This window comes from Siphateles boraxobius, unplaced genomic scaffold (genome assembly GCF_051911475.1).
Source record: "Siphateles boraxobius isolate OS27281-9 unplaced genomic scaffold, OSU_SipBor_1 5, whole genome shotgun sequence".
Lineage (NCBI taxonomy): Eukaryota > Metazoa > Chordata > Actinopteri > Cypriniformes > Leuciscidae > Siphateles > Siphateles boraxobius.
This window is the reverse complement of record NW_027509141.1, coordinates 28,445,265-28,468,751: the sequence shown is the minus strand read 5'-3', so window position 1 is coordinate 28,468,751 and position 23,487 is coordinate 28,445,265. Positions and strand designations below refer to the sequence as shown.

Sequence of the window (23,487 nt, the reverse complement as noted above, 5' to 3'; positions counted from 1 at the left end):
TAAAACAGTAATATTGTAAAATATTATTATAATTTAAAAATAATGTTTTGTATTTTAATATATACTTATAATTTAAATATAATTTAGTCCTAAGATGCAAAGGTGAATTTTCTGCATCATTACTCAAGTATTCAGTGTCACAAGACCATTCAGAAATCCTTCTAATATGCTGATTTGCTGCTCAAGAAAGATTTATTATTACGATCAATGTTGAAAACAGTTGTGCTGCATAATATTTTTGTGGAAACGGTTATACATTTTTTAGAATTCTTTGATGAATAAAAAGTTAAAAAGACCGGCATTTATTTGAAATAGTTTTTTTGACATTATAAATGCATTTACTGTTACCTGTTTGATGTGTCCTTGCGGTGTAATGCGTCCTTGCTGACCCCTTTTGAATGATAGTGTGTATAAATATATATATATTTAATGGAATGTCCATGTAGCTGTTTTATACAAAGTCAGTGGTAATGGGGACAAATTTGTTACCATTCACTTATGGAAAAGAGCAGTTTGGACAAAAACAGTTAGACTTTTGTGTTCCATGTATGAAATTAGGCAATACAGGTAAGGAACGACAAGTAAATGATGACAGAGATTTCATTTTGGGTGAACTAGTCCTTTAGCTTAACCACCAAGCCTCCCTTTGTCAATCATAATGATGATGCTAGTTGACCAGCATTTTGCCAACCAAACCAGCACTAACCAGCATAAATTAGCTTTTCAGGATTTTCACTCCATCGTGGATTCTTCAGCCTCTCATCTCCTCCTCCTCCAGTCCATATATCTTTCCACATCAACCAACACCGAGCTCTCTCTCTCTCTCTCTCCTTCTCTCTCTCTCTCTCTCTCTCTCTCTCTCTCTCTCTCTCTCTCTCTCTCTCTCTCATTCTCTCTCCTCTAATTTTCCAATATTTCAAAGCCCAGGGGAATGGAGTAATGGAGTCACATGACCCTGCCCTTCTTTAGAACTGCAATACTACAACACACCCGTCTGTCTCTCTCTCTGCGCTTCCCTGTGAGGTGACATTTCAGTCGTGCCCTGATGGTTGCTCCCTAAGGTGCTGCTGTGATCTGCCCTGTGTTTGAGAATCCGTGTGTGTGTGTGTGTGTGTCCTCATTAAGGCACGAGGGAGCCAGCGTCCAACCAGACCTCTGCTGTGTATGTAGTGTTGTTTCACACAGATTGCACACTATTTTTCTCTAGGCTAATTTAGGCCATGCGAAAAGTATATATTTTAGCATACATGTTACAAATAATGTGCAGTCAACCAGTCATAAGGCAATCTACAGATAAATCATCTATTTTATATCCAAGTTAAGAGCTTAAAAAGGCCATGAAATGCTTAATAAAACAGACAAAAAGTCTGCTTTGTCATGTCTAACTGCATGTAAAAGTAAAAATAATGAATAGTGTAGTCTGTATCATGAACAAATGACTTTAAATTAATCTATCAAAAAGAGCTACTCCAATTTTAATGTTCAGTACTTCACTAGACATACAAATTATTACACAAAAATAATCAGAACTCCACCATCGACCAAAAGAATCAAGTATTCCAGAGAGTCATCTGTTTATATTGACTCAAATATAAATATAGCAGCTCAAATTATATTTAATTTGGTCTCTGCAGTTTGTATACAAGAGCAATGACATCAGACACCATGCAGTGAGTGTTTTTGTTTAACTCACCCCGTGAGCACCACTACAAAGTCCATCACGTTCCAGCCATTTCTCAGGTAGGAGCCCTTGTGGAAGGCAAATCCCAGCGCAAGAATCTTAATGCCCGATTCAAAACAGAAAATAGCAATGAAATAGGGCTCTGTGTCATCCTGTGAGAGAAAGAAAACACACAGTGCTTGTATTTATTAACAAGTGACTCTCAAATTGTCCTGTGCATACCTGAACAGAAAGGAGCAGATGAAATAATGTTTATATGGCAGCGTTAAACTATTATTTTACTATATGTGTGTGTGTGTGTGTGTGTGTGTGTATCTGATATTCCCTACATTATGGGGACCAAATGCATGGTTTACCCCACAAGGATAGTAATCTAAATGTTACCAGTAAAGTTGACCTTACGGGCACTTTTTTGGTCCCCATGAGGAAAACAGGTTATATATCATACTAAAATAAGTGTTTATCTGAAGTGCACATACTGTGAAGTGCATTTGTAAAAACAGTATAAAAATCAAGTAAATAAAGTTGTAAATATTGTAAAAATGCAATAGAAGTCTATGCAATGTCCCCATTTAGATAGCTAAGTAAATGTGTGCGTGTGTGTGTGTGTGTTGCACTTTACCAGTCGTTCTGACAGTGGAGTTTTGTCTCCATCTGGTAAGTGTTGTTCAAGAGCCAGTACGATGCAGTTGGCAATGATGGTGGTTAAAATCATCCACTCAAACGGAGTAAGAGGCAAAGTTAAGGCTCATATCAAACATATTTATATTTCCAAAGTATTTTTTACGATAATATTAAAATCACCTTGCCACCATAAAAATGTATGAACTTTGCAATGTTACAAAAATAACCAAATATAATGTCAAAATATTATTTTTATTATACTATGATACTATAAATTGTATTAAGGAATTAATATAACAACAACAAATCATACACATAATGTTGTCCGCTTGCAGAGTTTGGATAAACCATGTGCGTTCAAGTGTAAGTGATACGGGGCTGTAGGCCTGGGCTCACACATATACATACAAAAATAAACACACACACGGCTGCAGGGCTGTATAAAACAGATGAGTGTGGACAGATTCAGCCAGGCTGTAATAGAGCACTCATTATCCAGTTACTGTGTGACTCTTTACCAGCTGCCACTGGCACTGATACCACACACACACACACACACACACACACACACACACACACACACACACACACACACACACACACACACACACACACACACACACACACACACACACACACACACACACACACACACACTCTCTCTAGGCACTTGCCATAACCGCTGCATGTCATGTATGTGACATACAGATAAGAACTTATACAAAAACACATGCAGTCTGTGTGATGTCTGCTACTAGGGCTGGACCCGGATATTCGAATATTCGTTCGGTGTGTTGGTGTTCGATTTGAAAATGTGACATTTGAATATTCTTTTTTTTGTTTTTGCACACCTGGCATCCCCCTCGAAACGGTTCTCATTCGCGCTTGAATATGTTTTACACTATAAAATCTGGTGAAATATAATACTTAACATATAACTTCGTTATATCTACTTAATAAATATATTTGCTTCTTCTTGGACTAGTAAATGTTTCCTGCAACGGGAGTATTCTCTGACTAGAGCGCAGAACAGCGGAGTTTGTATGGACAGAAGTGCATGCATGAGCTTGTATTTTGGGTTAAGCTGCGTTGCTTTGACATTGTGGAACATAGAATAATAGAAACAAAATGTATTATCCTTTTTACCCTTATCAATCTAAATTAATCTACAGCTACATATAGGAGACTTTGAGATTTTACTGGGACGTCGCGTTTATTTTTCGTTTTTCTTTATTTAAATTTCGTTTTTCTTTATTTAAGTTTCGTTTTTCTATATTTAAATTCCATTTTATTTATTTAAATTTCATTTTTATTTATATAAAAATCTTTTTTATTTATTTAAATCTACCCTACTTTGTCAGTGAGAAAAATATTATAAGACTATCTTATTAAAAATATTGCTTAAGTTAAAAGAGTAAAAGTAAAAAGTGAAAAAAGTAAAAAGTGTGTGTGTGTGTTTTATATCACTAGCGCAGTGTCCGTTCTCGGAGCATATAAGCCCTGCATGCGTGAGGCGCGCCGCTTCTTTATTTAAATCTACCCTACTTTGTCAGTAATTTGTTAGTGAGAAAAATATTAGACTACATTATTAAAAATATTGCTTAAGTTAACAGACCTGTGTGTGTTTTATATCACTAGTGCAGTGTCCATTCTCGGAGCATATATAAGCTCTGCTCGCGTGAGGCGCGCGCGCGCATCCAGCTCGCGCTGTTCTGTAGTTTATTAAAATTTTATTAATTCTGAACGTGTCGCCTGTCTATCTATATTGGACCAAATACGACACTGCACTCCCTTGTGAAGTCGTTTGGATAAACGGTTCTCGAAATAATCAAAATGCAACGGACAGACAGACATAGGCTAGAGATTCCGAAGCTTCGAATATTCAATGTTCATTTCTACCGAAGCTTCGAAGCTCAAAAAATGGTATTCGGACCAGCCCTAACTGCTACACACTTTGGTAACATTGTAAGATGATTAATTACATGGATAAACATGTTTGCATTAAACTATATGATGACACACATAAATCTACATTCAAACAATTATAAGGTTAATGAAACTATGATACTATATGGACTGTGTATATTTAATATATTTCAATACATTGCAAAAACTTTTTTTAAAAATATCCAAACATATTTTTAAAACAAGATACATGTACTCAAGACGTTTTAGAAGATATATATATATTTTTAAGTATAATTATTAAAAATTACTAATAAACATTTTTCTTAACCTACTGATTATTCTTAAACATAAAACTCAATTTTGTAAGATTTAGGCTAAATATAATATAATATAATATAATATAATATAATATAATACAATATAATATAATATAATATAATATAATATAATATAATATAATATAATATAATATAATATAATAAAAGTGTTTGTTTGCCACCAAGTGTTAGTTTTCCTACATCTTAAAAGTTTTAGATTTACAAATGGGGACAATCTTTTTAGGATGAACAAACAATGTTTTTGGTGATCACATTAAAAATAACATAAAATATAATAAATAAATATTTAAGCTTTGAACTGCTGGGAAAAGTTGTGTGAAGCACTTGAAAGTTTTTAAAACGTGCTTGATTTTCACTCTCAAAAGGCTGTACGAACCCTGAACTGAATAATGTAAAAACAAAATGCTTCCACATTTGGTCACAGTCTGGATATGCCTATGAACATGCCACCAGAATGAACATCAATCTGTATGTATACTGTATGTATATTCTTCAGAAAAGAGCAAACACAGACCTCTTAGGGACAAAACCTCACATCATGACTAAGTCGTTACACACACTCATGCTTATTCAGAGCTCATTGAAATCACCAACAGACAGTTAGCTCAGGGCTAACAAGGTTAGCAGTACAATGCATGCTGGGAGACTTAAAGTGGTATCTATGGCAACCACTCGAGCGCTGAAGTGAGCATGTGCAGAGCGGTTGTTCTGAGAAATGAAATGCGAGCATTTGTGCAAACCCTTCACGGCAGAAACCGCAGACAGAGATGCTGCAGAGTGCTGCACACTAAACTGCTAAACAACTGAAATCGTCCTGTCTCATTTCAACAGGCTTCTTCTCTTGTTCTGTTACTGTAAGGGTGATTGAGAGAGAGAAGGAGAGAAAAATAAGACAGAGAAGGACAACAGTGAAAATGTAGATGTATTTAAATGAGGAGGAAAAGAAAAGGAAAGGCAGGGAGAGCTGGCAACAGAGAAAGAGAGAGAGAAGAGCTGTGAAATGGAGAGTTGGCCAGTATCTGAGAGAGTCTACTGCATCTCTCCATCAGCAGTTTAAATGTGTATTAGACTAATAAGAGGTAGTGATGGTGCCAGGTCCCTCTTTCAATCTCTTTTGCTTTAATTAAAAAGGCTGCGCACAACCAAATATATACAATGTTTTCCTTCTATATTCGGTATATATATTTTGTCTCTTCTTCTCAAAAACATACACGCTTAGTTAGCTACACATTAATAATAATAATCTTTTCATAAAAATAATAAAAATCTTTTTTTTATCTTAATCCTTAAAATTCATCTTAAATTACATTTGGAAAATTTATTCTTGTTTTAAGCAGGAATCTAATTTTTGTCCCCAATGGGAGGCTTTGTTAGATTCAGCTAACCTATAAAAGGCAATTTTTTACTTTAAATATAACTTTTTTTTAAAGTGTCCTTGAAACCTTCCCATGACCAACTCTTCTTGTCCCTACTATCCCATCACGTCACACACACTTACACACTGTACACTCCCTCCCATACACACTGCATTATTAAGCATCAGCATATTAACGCTCGACTGCTCACAACTAAAAACTCCATATTACATTATCAGAAAGCAATCCAGAGGAGAGTAGAGTCGTCTAATACAGTCAGTTAGACCTCCAGGCTTTAGAAACTTTTCATGGGCATCGTTTAAAGGACAACGAGTCACAAGACCTGCATTGTCTGCACCTCCCATTACGTCATTGTGCATTCCTTTATTGAACTCAACTTTGTCATATTTGTAACAACCCTTGTTGCCAAATGAAACTGACAAGGACTGACCTTTAGTTACGCACCTTTAGTTTGTGTGTGCAAATGTTTAATCTGAACAAACCAAGCTCAAATGAACACTTCTGCCACTTCCTGGGAGAAATAACAGTGAGAACTTCATTGTAAATTTGACCTTTGAGTTGACAGCACTTTGTTAGTTAATGACAAGAATTACACATCTTGAAACTGCATGGGTTTGATGGACATATAGGTGTTGGCCAGGGTTTTTCTATTTTGTTTATTTTTGAGGGGTTTCTGCGCTCTAGATTTGAGCTGACTGTGTGCTTTAGGGGGAAACAGAGCTGATGAGATGCAAACAACTCAATTGAAATAAAACAAACAACCTTACAAATTGAATGAAAGAATCCACAAGACTCAGCAAGGGCTCTCGCCAACTCCCATTTTCTTTGGCACACCGTGGTCTTCCTGTCTCCATCTTTGCATTTTCCTTTCCTCTACGATTGCTCAGTTTTTCCTGCAGAGGGACCTGAAGTGAGTGTATGTGATCCATCATGCTAAAAAGCCTTCAGTTATGAATTCCCCCTCCTGTTCCATATACGCTACACTAAAAATAGATACATGACAGATTAAAGAGTCTGCTCCTCTCCTCCTTGAAACCCATTTCTTTCACTCTGACGCTTTCTTTTTCTTTATTTTATTATTTGTGACGTTAAATTCTACAGCATCCTGCTGCGTTCGGGTCTTTAGAGGTCTAAGTGACTCTTGATTCACAGAGATTTGTTCGTTGCTCCACTGTCATAGTGCCCTCTTCTCTCATTTCCACTCTCTCTCACTCTAACGCACTCTCCATAGCTTTCTTCCTCCATCATGGATTCCTTTAATGGTTTTCATTGCGGTAAGCCTGTGTTAGACACTGAGCTGACTGCTGGATGCTAACTGCACGCTCATGAGGGCTGGTTTACTGATGCAATATGCAGAAACATCCTGATTCGGCAGCTGGAGTAACATTACATTCAAAACCAACACACTCATGTAAACAGTCTGCTCTAATACATCTAAAACAGGGATAGTTCAACTAAAATTTAAATGATGTCATTAGTTATTCACACTCATATCATCCCAAACCTCTGTGACATTCTTCTATAGAGCACAAAAGATTTTTTTTTTTAAATGTCCAATGGCCAATGTTGGTTTGGACCCCATTGACTTTCATTTTATCAACAAAAACAATGAATATCCCTTTACGTACTGCTCTAGATTCCACTCTATATTGAACAGAGAGATGGTATCAATACTCATTGACATTAGCAGGTAAAATGTCTTAATTAGTTTACATTTACTGTAAATCTGTTCAAATATGAAATGAAATCAAATTAGAAAATAATCTAATTCAAAATCTAAACTAATTTCCCCAAAGTTCCCAAATTTTAGCATGGTAATTTGTGTGAGCATGTGTGTGTGTGTGTGTGTGTGTCTGTGTATGTATGTATGTATGTATGTATATATATATATATATATATATATATATATATATATATATATGAAATTAATATATAATATATTACATTATAAATATAACTAATATATATGTATGAAATGAACTGCAACCCTGCAACTAAAACAAGCTCAGTTTTATTTTATTATTTTATGAAAACTGACCCAACGCTGTTTGTTGGTCAGATTCCACTGAGTAATCTAAACAGCTGGTGATTTAAACAAACGTGTCTCTGCTTTACATAGAAACAGCAGCACACACCATCCACCTGTGAGATGGGAAACATATATGTGTTTGCTGCCAGTGATCATATTGATCTATTCTGGCTGAGAGTTTGTGTTGTGTTGTGATATCGATATAGATTGTATGGAAAAAAACATTCTTAGGTTTCAACCACAATTGCAAGCTGTACTTCTTTACAGCTATGATCTGTGTGCCTGAAATATTAATATAATGACCTGTTTACTTTCCAGAACCTGCTGGAAATTGAGCAAAAATATGTTGTAATAAATTCTGTACATTCTGTAATAGTGTAAATGAGAACTTCCCTTACTGCTCTCCATCTCTCTCCTGCCTTGTTCTTCGAATTTTTCTATACAAACATTTGTGGTTTTATATTCTTAATCTGTCCTTTATCTCACTAACACCATCTCACCCACTGATTTGTTCAGCATCTCTTGCAGTAGTGCTAAAGGTTAGTTAACAGGATGATTGCAGCTCTAATGTGCAGGGATGTAAAATATGATTCATACTCGATATGAATATAGCAGTGACCGTTTATTTTTAAGCCCAATTTCTGTAAAAGCACATACTTTTTGACTATAAAAAAGTCAAAGATCATTGACCATGAACGGAGATACAGTTTATGGGGAACTATATGGCGTAAGTTGTTACATTGGCTTTCAGCAAAATGTTGATGACAAAACAATTATCAAGAACAAAACAAAATTTAATCAGCAAAAATGTTAAAGGTCATACAAAAAAATTAAACTAATGTTTTAGCTAACAGAAATTGATTAATATTTTTTTTTAAATAAGTCTCTTATGCTCACTAAGGTTAAGGCTTTTACTGTAAACAGTAATATTGTGAAATATAATTGCAATTTAAGACGACCATTTTTTATTTTAATGTATTTTATAGTGGAATTTCTTTTTTGTGATGGTAAAGCTGAATGTTCAGCATGATTACTCCAGGCTTCAGTGTCACATGATCCTTCAGAAATCATTCTAATATGATGATTTGGTGCACAAGACAAATTTCTTACTATCAATGTTGAAAACAGTTGTGCTGCTTTATATTTTTGTGGAAACTGTAAAAATGTTTTTCAGGATTCTTTCACTCTAAAACATGCTGGGTTGATATATATATATATATATATTAATCCCAACAGTTGGGTTTGTCCATATTTGACCCAAACAACCCTCCCATTTTTAGTGTTGATGGATAGAATAGAAATCTTTTGTAACATTATATTCTTACTGCTGAATAAAAGTATTAATTTTCTACAAATCTTACTGACCCTATATTTTTGAAATTTTAAGAAAGTATATAAAACGCATGACAATTTGACAAAAAAAATGACAAGAAATGTGAAAGTTTAGTGTGGAGGACAGAATTTTTTGTGACAACTAGCCCCACTCTCCCCAATTCTCTTCTAGCCTACCCTTGTGTGTGGACAGGAGAATCATGGGTGTAAGTATACAGTACGTTTCAGATATAGCAGACATTCACTCAACATTTCTGTCAAAAGTTTTTTCTCTATTTTCATATTTGCAGTCTGTCCGTCATTTTGATATGCCTCCTTTTCACTCACTCTCTCCATTTTAATTTCTCTTTCATTCCTCCATTCATCCTTCAGTCTTTCTGCATAATCTCAGTAAACACCAAACTCTCCTATTTCTTTCACTTCCTCTTTGTCTCTAGTCTTTAAACGTCAAATCCGGCACCTTTCACACCCTGACATCTGCATGTTTCTCTCTGTCGTTCTGCCCAGTATTGACAAGCTTTTTGTTGCTTATTCCACCCTGTTTTCTCTTCCCTACTCCTCGTCTTATCTTTTATCCTTCCCTTTCAGCCTTCCTTTCCCTCCTGCATTTCATTCTCTCCTTCTTTCGCTCTCGTTTGAGAGTGCTGCACATCAATCATACAATCTTAATTCAGTCAGAGCGCTACTGCCGCCTCAGCATTTCTGCAAAGAGAGAGAGAGAGAGAGCGAGAAGATAGAGAGAAGAAAGAACATAAACAGTGGCAGAACAGACGGAGAGAGCCCCTAGTGAGAGAAACTGAAATGGAGAGTGTGAGAAAGAAAGATGGGTGTATAAACAGAGAAGAGGGAGAATGAGAAAATGGGAAATGCGGAGAGGTGTCGGAACTGAGGGTGGAGGGGGAAGAAGAGATGCAGAATTTTTTTTTCTGCTTGTCCTGTGAGTGGGCTTCAGGAAGTAGATTATCATCAGATGGCTTAAAAACATTCAACCACGAGTGCGATCATGTGTTCGCATATCATACAACAGACATGATAAATACTCATTTTCAGACCACATATTTGTAAAAAAAAAACACACAAAAATTAGGGTGGCCAGACTGAGTGAGTTTTGAGTCTATCTGTTTTTCTATCAAAAATAAATAATAATAAATTAAAATAAATTAAATTAAATTAAATGAATTAAAAAAAATAATAAAACAAAAACAAAACAAAAAACAGGTAATTGTTTGTGGATCCAAACTAGCAACTTGCAAGCGTAAGATGTTTCAATAGGATTTAAACTTTCAAAAAGGCAATAAAAAAAGTTTGATTAACTTCTGTGAATTTAATTTTAGTGTTATTGCTGTCATCACTCAAACATTTACGGAGCCCTGCACATGACATGCAAAGAAAAAAAAAGGTAAATCGTGCGCACAATTTACTATTTTGTTCCCTCGATTTATAAACCATGCGCACGATTAACTCATTTGTTCCATCGATTTACTAATCGTGCGGACGATTTACTAATTTGTTCTCTCAATTTATAAATCGTGCACACGGCAGCAAATCAAGGGAACGAAATAGTAAATTGTGCGCACGGTTTAGGGGTTTAGGGACAGAATAGACAGTTTGTACATCCCTAAATAAATTAGAATTATAAATTAAATCCCTTAAATATTATCAAAAGCCTGTAACATATAGTGTACTTTTGATTTTAGCACCATTTGGCCTTTAGAGCAGACACACTGTATATGCTGTCCATATATTTCCGGCATGAATTCTGTCCACATTGGACTACATGCATTACATTACTGTGGCCAGGCACTGAGAGTTCTTTCTGTTTTATAAAGCTTCTGTATTGATCGTAGCAACAGCAAACGCATAATATGCCACCGAGCACAACCCGCCACATTGTGGCTACATCAGCATTACTTGACTTAAACATATCAACACTTTTCTTCTTTTAAAGAAGCATTTGTGCACTAATTGCATGTTTATTGTACTTTGGAGCTACAGAACTGAATGTGACCTGTATTTGTATTACATATTTCTCCATGTCAATACCCCTGCGTTGTGCGATCGTCAGAGAACACTGTAACATTTTGGCTCCCGGGCTGAAATGAACTCTCTGAGCTTCAGCCAAGTGAAGCAAGTGCTGATGGGATTTGATGGAATGTCAATGGCCCAATGCAATCTGGGAGATCTACTGCTAACCGGTGGGGCGCACCTGCGTATGAATGTGTATGTGTGTAAGACCCGCATGTCAGCAAGGCCAGGCCCTGATAAGAGAGGCTAAAAGCTTGCAGTCTCAGCACTGCAACTTCTAAATTGTCCCATGGGAGATTTAGGACCCCGGGGGGAAAGTCAGAGCTTGCACAACCCAACCTCCGAATGAAAAAACAAAACCTCTCCCCAATCCCCTTCTCATTTAGAGGAGTGAGAAAAATGCTTGGGTCAGAGGGAAAAGGACTCACGGATCAATGAGGGGTATTGATAAGTTAAGACTACAGCGCGTTTGTTGATAAGGTGTATCCGTGTTCTGAACAATCCACTGTGACCCGCAATAACCCCAGTTATGAAGTAAAAAAACAACATCTGTGTCTGATAACAGTAATATTTTAACAGCAATTGTTACAGATTGAACAATTAACGATTAAAAAAAAATTGCATTCATTTTATTAAAAATTACAAAAAATTATCCTGAAAAAATAACTACTCCATTACTACTAATAATATCAAAATTATTATTTTAAATAATATTTTATAATTAATCACAAAATTATTTTTTTATCATAATTTGATAACCAGATTTTATAGAACCATTTTCTATTAAAGGGGTCATAACGATTTCTTCTATTGACCCTGTCTAAAATGATCAGTTTTTAAGGGGCGGCTCCTTTAAGGTGCGAGACAATGGTGGAGGATTTTGGTCTGCAACAGATCCCGAGCGTCATTGACAATTATCTCATCTTGTAAAATATGCAGTCAGTAGCGCGTCTCCCCATATACACAGAGTACGCATGATCATGAATTCGGAAGCAAAAGTAAAAAAGCATGCACACATTCAAATGCGACCCCACCCCCAGTGTTATCGGTAAAACCAGTGCTGCCGCAAGTTTATATACCGGTGTTAAAATTTCCTCACGCGTGGAGTATGTCAGAAACTGAACGCAGATCTGTATACTGTATCAGTGTAGACAGCATCAGTGATTATTAATGGGTTCAATTTGCTTTTGACGTCAAATGTCAGGCGTAAAGCAACTGAATGCCAGTGGGCGGGGCCTATGATGCAATGATAACTATTCGTCGATGTCTTGCTCTGAAGGAAGTCATATGAAAATGCATTTGCCTGTGTGATGTCACAGATCCCGCAATATCCAAACGAGCTGTTTTTGGAGCTCAAGGCAAATGTGATTTTTAATGTCATGACCAGGGTCCGAAATTAACACCCGCCAAGCGCTAAATGTGGGTATATTTTCCGTTTGGCGAGTAAATCTCAAAAGGCTATCCACCACATTGGCAGGTGAATGTTCCGGAAGTTCCGGGAGTCTCTCGCATATTGATAGCGGCTCCATAATGCCCGCAAATCTCCCTGAATGTAGAGCGAGCGAGAAAGAGCGGGCACATACTGAGCTCCAAACCGTGTAGAGCTCGCACGGCAGAGAGGGAGAGAGCGAGAGACCTTGCGTGTGTGTGCGTTCGTGCCTCAAGAAATGTGTGTGAACCTTCTTTACACCTAAAATAGACCTACACTAAATATATTTTTTTAACTTAAATAACTAACAAATTAAAATGACAAAAAGAAAACACTGAATCAGTTTGAAGCTTTGAAAAAACTGCTTTTTTTTCATCAGCTTATGTTTTTTTCGTCAAATAAAAATAGCAGGCCTACCTCAATCCATAGCTTGTCTAGTTTTTACTAACGTTACTTTACTAAAAAGTAACGTCAACATGATGTGGGGTTAGTCTGGGTCTCCGATGGCACAGATGTCCCGGGAATACAGAGATAACGTCTCGCTAGAGTGGCCAACTTCGGAAAGCGCCTTTCATTTGCTTGTGGATGTTTGCTTCGCCAGTGATATTGCATTGTACTTGGACTAGGCCTACTGCTTTATTTTAAAACTGCGTAGCATATTTTGCAAAGTCCCACACAGTAGCTACTTCTTTTTGCTTTCTTCATTTTGCTTGCTCAGCGAAATATGTCTTTCGGCACGTGTGGTTGTGCGTGTCGACGCACCCCGTGATTTAACAAATATAGGCTATATACTGTTTTATTACCATGCAGCAAACAAACAAAAAAGCTATATATATATATATATATATATATATATATATATATATAGTTTTTTTTTACTTTTAAACCGTTTAACTAATAGTATTTATCTGTAAAATATTTTACTTTCGGTAAAGTATCTGATAGTTTTACAAAACCTTCAAATGTACTGTTACGAGCACTAGTTCCATGCTCACATCTTCCATGTCTTACTATTTGTTGCTCTGTTTTGACTTATATGTACTCTTATTCGTTCAACATAATACCTTATCTCAATTAAATGTACTGAAATTAATGTATATGTGACACAAAAAGGCTGTTTATTATTTTGGCCGGTAAAAAATATGCTTGGCTGGTGGATTTTTTCATCTACCAGTCCCCGTGGCAGGTGAGCCAAAAAGTTAATTTCGGACCCTGGTCATGACCCACAAAAATGTGTGAAATCAACACTTATTTAAGGAATCAAATTTCAAAACCAAGATACAATTGAGTACAATTGATGCTAATATGAATTTAAAAACACCAGGTGTTCAGATGTAGAAACAAAGGAAATCTGAAATCCACTCTATATCTATAAATATATATATATATATATATATATATATATATATATATATATATATATATATATATATATATATATATAATATATCTATGTACAATAGATATTGAACACAGATTTTGAACTTGTACATACTGTACGTTCAAAAATATTTTTTTCTTTGATGTTCTGGTTTTAGCGCTCCACATAGAACACAGTGTTGAAATGTCCTTACATTAATATAATCAAATAAAAACAGCTTACAGTGCAACATCAGGCAAAGTCTAGATCTCCTAAAAATAATCAACAGTGCTTAAACAAACCACACACACAGGTGTGGACCAGGCACTGAGTCACCCTTGAATCATGATGGACACAGAATTAGCCACATTAGCTATTTACACTCTGTGCACTATATATGGAACCAGATCATCATCTTGGGGACTTGGTCCTTCCCCTATGAAACCCTGTTTTTCACACAGTGGCCTATTTGCATCTCTGGAAAAAGGAAAGTCATCTGTCAAAGTCAAAGTCATCTCTGTCATCTTTAGGGAAAGACTGTGATACTTGCATGTGATTAGGATGACCACCCGTCCCGCGTTGCGCGTGCGCGCACAGCGTTTGAAGCCCAATTCATTCGTCCCGCAAATTGAGACCGTGTCACGCATAATCAATGCTTGCTCAAAAAAAAAAGTTGGTCGCTCTATATCCTCGAGCCCCAGGCAGTCAAACGAACATTGCTTGACAGTTCAATACGCTACTGTTGCCACACCCACGTGACACACCCCTCAGTTGAACTGCTGACTAGGTTGTAGTCAACTTTTTCGTTGTTGTCATGACAGCTGGGAAGGAACTTTTGGATGCGCGCTTTGCAATTCGAAAAATGGAGAACAAGATTGTACAAGTAAACAAGAAATGCAAGTTCAAGAAGAAACCTGAAGGTAAGAAACCAAGTTATGTAAGACCCCATTTGTCTAAGATGAAGTTTGATTGATTTTGAACATTGTTGGACTATCTACAGGGGTGCAAATGTGTCACTTTTAGGAAACAGTAGCCTTTTAGGTCAAAATATGTCATTGTTTTGCATAGTATTGTATCTTGGCACCTTTTTGTATTATTGTCACCTTGTGATGGTGATGGGTTTGCACTCCTCTGTCTATACTGGAAAACCATTTGGAAGCTTATCATAAAAATGAATGTTGCTTTAATTCTGTCTCTTATCTTTCTTCCTTATTTGATTCAGATGCTGGTGAAAAGGTTTGAGTCCTAAAGGTGTCCCCAGAACATTAAACAGTTTTTTTTTTCTGCGCCTGCATTTACTAACATGAAGGTTTTCCATCCTTCCTCCCCCTTCTCGTTTCGTGAACCTCTGGAGTTGTGAGTTAAGACTTTTTTTTTTAACTGTTCCTGTGGTGTAGAGCAACTACAATTCCTGTTAATCCAATAATTTAATATTATTATTTATTTAAAGTGAATAAATTGTAGTGAAAAATTAATAAAATTAAATAGCTAAAGTAAATCGTAAGTGGAAGTGCATCTGTCAATTCATTGAATGTTCAAAATATTATGAATCTTTATTTAGAAAAAAATACACATTGGTTGGCCTATTCATGAGCATACATCAGCAATTACATAATGTTTAGGGGAATAGGGCATTATTAATATACCATGTAAGGTGGTATGTGCTAGAAATGGGTAAACCACTATCAGTCAGTCTGCCCGTGGGGTGGGGGCACCGCCGCGCCAGGCAGTGTCCCACATTGTCCCTCAGAAACATACCCCTTGTCCCCCCTTGGGCTTATTAGCAGGCAGTCACCCTACATGTGATTGCTAAATGTCATTGAATCAAAGGAGCTTTGCATTAATTAACAACTTTTTCACTGTAAAAAAATTATTTATTACAGTTGTAAAATACTGTTTCAGTTGTTCTACTTCAAAATTTCACATTTAATTAAATGTGTTACTTGCAGTTTTATGTATATATTGTGAAATTTACTAGCAACTTCTAAATAAAAAATGTTTCTACATGAAGTAGTTTTTTTCTTTTTTCTTTTTTTTTACAGGAGTTCAGGAGTTGGCAGCACCTTTGCAGATAGTTTAATGCTGGGAGTAAGATGCTAAGAAGTTGATTAAGTTAATTCAAGTGCCCAGAATGTGAAAAATCATGAAATCATTAGTTTGGCAATACTACAGGATAGGAGTGTAATTAAAGGACTAAGAGATTTCCCAACTGTCAAACGGTTAATTAAATCAGGGCTTGTGTCTTCATGCAGGAGTATAAAAGTAATTAAGAGGACTCCATTTTACAACTTTAGAGATATTTTTTTTTATTACCATAATTCGCTGGATGCCTGAAGCACGGTGACCACAAGCTTGTCCCAGTTACTAGAAATAGAGCCTGACTGAAAAATTAATTAATAATAAAAATAAAAAAAACACTGACGACTGACAGAGAGAAGAGTGTCTGCAAATGAGTTGTAACCCAATTAAACTACATTTTATACTGCAAAATGTCCCGCAACTGATAATCACAGCTGAGATTACTAGAATACGCAACTTGTTTAGTACGAATGCAATTTCAGAATATTAAATCTCAACACATTCATGGAGGGATTAGTGGATTGAAGGTCTGACCTCTGGGATCTCTAAAGACACTTGACACATATTGATGACTGTGACTGTTCCCATCAGAGTATTAGCTGCTGTTAGGGATGTAACGATTCACTCAACTCACGATGCGATACGATTCACGATGCTGGTTTCACGATACGATTTTCTCACGATTTTTTTAACAAGTGATACATTTAAGATACCCTACTATAAATTAAAAAGTTTCCCTTTTATTATTTCTTAGACAAAATGCTGCACATTTCTTTTTCATTTTAAAATATATTTGTCAAATAAAAAAACTACATTGAAATTTAAAAAAAAATCCCTTCAAGGTTGTTTCAACTCAGTCTTTCTGTCTGTCTGGTCAAGAGGGTGGACATTGGCACCTTCGCACACTAAGTAAAAGACTATGTAAAATTAGTACCACATTTAGAGGGGTTTTAATTTTGTTATAATTTGTATCATTACACTAGCAAAAGTTAAAAAAAACCCCACACATTTAGAAAAATATGCCATAGCCATCAATAAATTATATATATATATATATATATATATATATATATATATATATATATATATTTATATTAGGGCTGTCAATCGATTAAAATTTTTTAATCTAATTAATTACATACTCTGTAATTAATTAATCTAAATTAATCGCATACACAATCTTACAATGTTTACATGGTACAATTTCTGGTAAGCTACGTTTTTATTATTATTGCTTGACACAAATTTCACGATTTCAATTTAATTTAATTATTGGGATTTGATGCAATATTGACTCATTTGGATAAATATTAGGTACACAAGATAGGCATTCATTTTTCTCAAGAAAAAAAAAATCTCACCCAATGCTGTAAAAATACAGAGAGCCATATCAGCTGGTAGTATTTAAGGTTAAAAATAGCTCAAATTAAATATAATGTGTGTTTATTACAAATAACACCTTTGATATAAGTAAAAATATAATACATACGTAATATAGTAGTAGGCTACATAAATTTTGAAAAATACTCTCTATAGCTCTTTTTTATAGCCAACTATAACATGCTATATATGGTCATGAAATGGCTTTCCTGAGGTAACTTAGGGCTAAATGTTATGTGACATAATTGTTCTCCAGCTGTTTTATTGACCTCTTTTCGCGGTTGAAAAACACTGATTGATCGAGGAATATACATTTCGGTAAGTTTTAGGCTGCCCTACTGTATCTTTCAACATTGGTCATTCGTGTTTATTTACTATTAGCTAGAGATGATCGGTTCACGTGCCGCTATAGGAATCTGTCATGTCACATTTACAAGCGCCAGAACGGTATTGTTTGATTTTCGTAATAAAATTAACAGAATCTGAGAGCTGAGATTTTTTTAATATCATAAGTAACGTGCTCTGTCTTGTCTGTTTCCGTGTCCTCTCTTTGGTGCGCGATTTTTCTGTGCGTGAGAAAATGGTTGTGTGACGTGAGAGCGCGTGAAAAGTTACAACACACACACACACAAGCGCGCTTTCTCTCAGACACACTCATCGACTCACTCACACACTCCTGGATGCTTTGCATTTAGGTGGTACTTTAGAGTTTGACGAACTCCGTTTGTTATAAGTAAATGTTCCAAACAATGATCCAAGCAGCGCGTTCTTGTCTCCCTCCTTCTTTTTACACGAATGCTAGAACGGCTCCGCAAAGGTCAAAACGGAATGGATTAATCTGCGTTATTTTTTTTAACGCGTTATTTCTTCTCAGATTAATTAATCGAAATTAACGCGTTATTTTGACAGCCCTAATTTATATATATACAAATATATATCCATGTACACATTTAGAGAGATAGTAAAATAAATACAACACCTGGTTGCCACGGAAACACTGATGCACCTTGTGATCTCCGTGGCTCTCGCACTTGTCGTAGGCCTATTAATGCCTTTTACATGAAAACGGAGGTGACTTGTGCTTCTCACGGTGGTGATTATTATTAGTCTACGGAAAGTCAAAATGCCGCCACACCTCCGATTTGAATGAGTCAACATCTACGCTTGCCGTCGCTATGTGTTTGACAGCGCGTGCACACCAGTCTATGGCACACACTGGCGCGGCGCGAGCGGAGCAAACCGAGCGTTTTCAGTTCATTCCTATGGAAATTGAGCCTGGCTCACACAAGCTCAAGTTCCATGAATGAAGTGAAAACACTCGCTAGCTTCACGCCAGTGTGTGCTCGCTGCGTTTGTGCCTGCTGTAAAGTGAGGTTCACAACTTCACAGTAGGCTACAGTAAACGCCCCTGCTGTTTAAAACGTGTATCGCGATTCGTTTAACATTTCAACCGACTTGAATCGTCACACATTTTTATCGATTTTCAACCGGTTGCGAGTGAATCGTTACATACCTAGCTGCTGTCCACAAACATGTGCAACCAATATGTTTCGAAAGAATGCCACAGAGATGATCAACATTATCTTTAAGCTTCTCTACTGCATTTCAATATTTTATTCACATCATCAAGTATTGTGTCTGTTTAAACAAAGTAGTTTTGACAAGAAGATTTTCACAGTGCTCCACAGAGCGAGCATTTTAATTGCATTCTGACTAAAATTAGATCTGTGTGAACTGTAAAATGTATTTAACAGCACGTGTGTGAATAAAAAGTCAGTTTTGTCAAATTTAAGGTCATAATTTATGGGTTACTTATGATAATAACATTTTCAATTATCATTTTAAGAGGTCTTAAATTTGAGGCCAGAAAACGGGAATCGAGATACGGCCTAATGTGATTTTTTACAATGATTTACTTCAATAAATACGAGTGCTGCAGGTTCAAAGTCAAAACGCTGCATGGTTGCTTATTCTACAGACTCGCGGTTTCAGAGCAGTTCGCAATCAATTAATACCATGAATATGATTTAAGGTTAATGAATTTTGAAAATGTGTACTTTGCTTAACTTTTGTATAGTAATATGTTTTAGATGTTTGTAAGCATGCATATTTGATCTCCCTTGTATATTTGAATGAGACGCTGGAAGAAGTAAACACTTGAAAAAATAAAATAAAATAAAATAGTCCCAGTGTATTTTGGCCTTTGTTTATAAATAAAAGTCCTGCATTATGCAGAACATTTTATTGGTATTTTGTTACAAAATAAACTTTATCTGGCAGTTAATTTAATGTTTAGAATATACATCATTTTTATAATTACTAAATAAATACAGTTTGAAGCAGAAATATTTTTTAAAAGTGTCGTTTTTGTATTCAAACTAATTAAACCATTTTGCCAGTAAATGTCTCCTTGTATCTCTTTATAAAAAAAATATTTAATACATTTTCATTGCTCCCCTAAAGTTCTTGATGCGCTCCTTTCTAAAATTAGGAGCACATGTGCTCCTGGGGAAAAAGTATGCGTCAAGCCCTGCTTCAATGTTCAAAACAATCCTGAAAAAAATGTATCACGGTTTCCAAGCATCACAACTGTTTCCAACATTGATAATAATATGAAATATTTCTTGAGCTCTAAATCAGCATATTACAATGATTTCTGAAGAATCATGTGACTGGAGTAATGCCTGCTTTTCAATCACAGGAATAAATTTAATTCTAATTTTATAAATATTACATATACTGTATATACACGTATATATTAAAATATAAAACAGTGATTTTAAATTGTTAAAATGCAGCCTCTGCATTTTTACCTTAAATTGTAAAAATGCAAACTTCTTTACAAAAATGTTTGATTTTCCACCAGATGAAAAAGTCTGATCACTTAGAACAGTAACCGGCGCACACCTCTCCTCACAAGCCACACAATTTGAAGAATAGATTATGTCAATAGCACAAAAAGTATGAGATGAGTTATGCTGAGAAATATAATACTATAAATATTTCACTAATAAACCAGTTTATGGCTTAGATGATATAATGGACAGATATAGTTCAATAGCCTGATCCCAGCATGCTGTGACCCATGAACTGCAGACTTACCAAAATCACTGTCCTCATTACCCCTGTGCCCTCCAGCACAAGACTTAAAGCTCCAGTAGGTCACTTTTGTAAACAAATATTTGTTAAAACTGTCATTATGTCCTGACAGTAGAATATGAGACAGATAATCTGTGGAAAAAATCAAGCTCCTCTGGCTCTTCCCTGTGGTCCTATTGCCATTTGCAGAAATACACCGCTCCCGGTCAGAAACAACCAATCAGAGCCAGAAGGAATGTCTTAGCAGTGTCAATCACTCTCGTGTACGCGCTGATCACCCCTCTCTTGCACAGCGAGAGCGCGTACCGTCGTTCGTGACTCTCCTGTTCAAACTCGTTCATCCAAATGAACGAATCTTTTTTCGAGTCATTTCGTTCATTCAACGAACGAAATGACTCGAAAAAAGATTTGTTCATTTTGAACGAGTCTTTTTTGGAGTAATTTCGTTCATTCAACGATCGAAATGACTCGAAAAAAGATTTGTTCATTTTGATGAACGAGTTCGAACAGGATTACGAACGTGCATCACAGAACAGAGCAAGGCGAGCATTTGTGCTTATAAAACTTAAAGTTTTGTATTTATTTTTGAAATGACCGATCGTTTCGCTAGATAAGACCCTTATTCATCGTCTGGTATCGTTTAAAGCCCTTTGAAGCTGCACTGAAACTGTCATTTGGTCCTTGAAACGTTTGTGTCCTATTGAAGTCCATTATATGGAGAAAACGCCTGGAATGTTTTCATCAAAAATCTTCATTTCTTTTCGACTGAAGAAAGAAAGACATGGACATCTTGGATGACATGGGGGTGAGTAAATTATCAGCAAAAGTTTTTTTAAAAGTGAACTAATCCTTTAACGTTATCTTACTAGCTATTTATAACTTATAGAAAGAGTGCAACGTTATAAAGTTACATGTATTACAAAATACATAATGATTTGAGGAACAAGTTTGTAAGTCAAAGTATGGGCAGGCCATAGTCAATGTAAAGCATATTGTTGATGTTTCGTCCCTATTAGTGAATGTTCCATAACTGTTTATAATCCGCCGTCATCGGTGGTCCTGCTTACTAGCCTGCGCGTTCACGGCAGGCTCCGCTGTGGGGGAGGAGCTGTGGAGGGAGGGCTGTAGCGCAGCAGAGAGCAAGGGGGTTGGACCTGTAAGTTGTGCTTGTTCAAATTTTCAGGCTAAGTCAACGTTTTCTCAAAACTCCCTACTGCAACTTTAATCCCAGGTTACATCAGGAAGACCGATGTAGTAATTAATGTAATGTAAAAACAAAGGTCAAAATATTTGGCCATTTTGAGTCACTTCTTTAAGCATTAATCTAACAATATTTAATAAGATTTAGGTTTCTCAAGTTGCTCAAACTTCACATTTTCCTTTTCAAGTATATTTATCTCACATCAAGGATGCTTAGATATTTTAAATGGAAAACCAGACAGATACTGATTAGGAAAATTAGTTTCTGCCGTGCATTTAACTGATGACTTTTATCCAAACCATCTCCACTTGTAGTTCACTAATTGCAGGGCCACTACTCCTACACTAAGCTGGGGTCATACAACCGACACAAAGGCAGAGCAGTGACCTAACTGTGCAGTTCATGAGCCACTCCTGCTAAGGACTAAACCTGCAATCTTTCTGTTACTGTACCATCTTAAACACTGGCTATCATCCCCTTTATTGTTAAGATGACAGTGGATTATGACCTCTCACCTCTCAGTCAAACACCACATGTACATGAAATCAACTTGCATGTATCATACACATTGCTCCCTGAAGGATACATGGAAAGCTGATGCCGCTCTCTCTCTCTCTCTCTCTCTCTCTCTCTCTCTCTCTCTCTCTCTAACAGACTTCCCCTCTTCACCCCCATCTTTAAAAGGTATTGTATACTGCATTGAGTGTGCTTGCATCCCCTAGACAGTTCCTTCCATCTTCCTCTGTACGTGTATGTGCTGGCTTCGTGTGCTACTGCAGGGGTAGACCCACCGAGTTACCATGGTAACCAAAAACAGCTATTTAAAGTCAGAATCAATAGCAATCATCAGACCATGGTGATTTTTACATCAGACTTGCGGTGTGTGTGTGCGTGTGTGTGTGTGTCTGACTACAAACTACTAGCATGCATCCTAATTCATGTATACATTATACATTCAACCTATTTGTCTCACTGGAAATAAAATCTCCAGCATAGCTCATACAACAATGCATGAATATTATAATTCTTCTTCCACATAAACATGTTGAGGACAGAGGCTATATATTAATATATATATATATATATATATATAGAAGACTGTAAACCCCTTACAGTGATACAAATATAATCATAGATAATATACTAACACTGATCTGTACCAATATTTGATATAGTTATACAGTAAAATATTACTGCATATCTGTACAGTTCCTCTGTTTCTCATTCATTGTCATTTAATGCTTAGATTGCATAATGTGTGTGTATTTTTATGAGGGCAAGAGGACTTACTAGCACACACTTAGCTGTGACTTCTCACTAGTGCACACTTTTATTTCAGAGCTGTTTGATCTATGAGAGGAGGCTGTCGCACCAAATCACATGTTAGCTCTGTCAGAACACACCAACCTGGTCAAACCTGCATGAACACACACAACACTACGCATAAATGGATGACTACAGCATCTGCAGGAAAGGAAAGTCACAACTGAGATCTCTTTAATATCTCAAAATCGCTCTCCTAGAGAACACCAAGATAAAATGGAAAGCAAAGTCTTCTGCTTCTCAATTTTTCTTGAGTATCCTTTAGTTTGACAAGAAATTCTCCGATACTATCTCAAACCATGC

The 23,487-nt window shown here is 36.1% G+C and overlaps 1 protein-coding gene across 3 annotated transcripts in view; it reads right to left on the bottom strand.

The window, feature by feature from the left end:
- cacna1ab (calcium channel, voltage-dependent, P/Q type, alpha 1A subunit, b) overlaps window positions 1-23,487 on the bottom strand; it is a 147,100-nt gene that overhangs the window by 78,750 nt on the left and 44,863 nt on the right. For all 3 annotated transcript variants that reach the window (XM_077203675.1, XM_077203677.1, XM_077203676.1), the window contains 2 exons: window positions 2,304-2,409; window positions 1,694-1,833 (listed from right to left, as the gene is read on the bottom strand). In XM_077203675.1, the coding sequence (XP_077059790.1) occupies window positions 1,694-1,833; window positions 2,304-2,409 (246 nt within the window). The remainder of the gene's footprint in view (window positions 1-1,693; window positions 1,834-2,303; window positions 2,410-23,487) is intronic.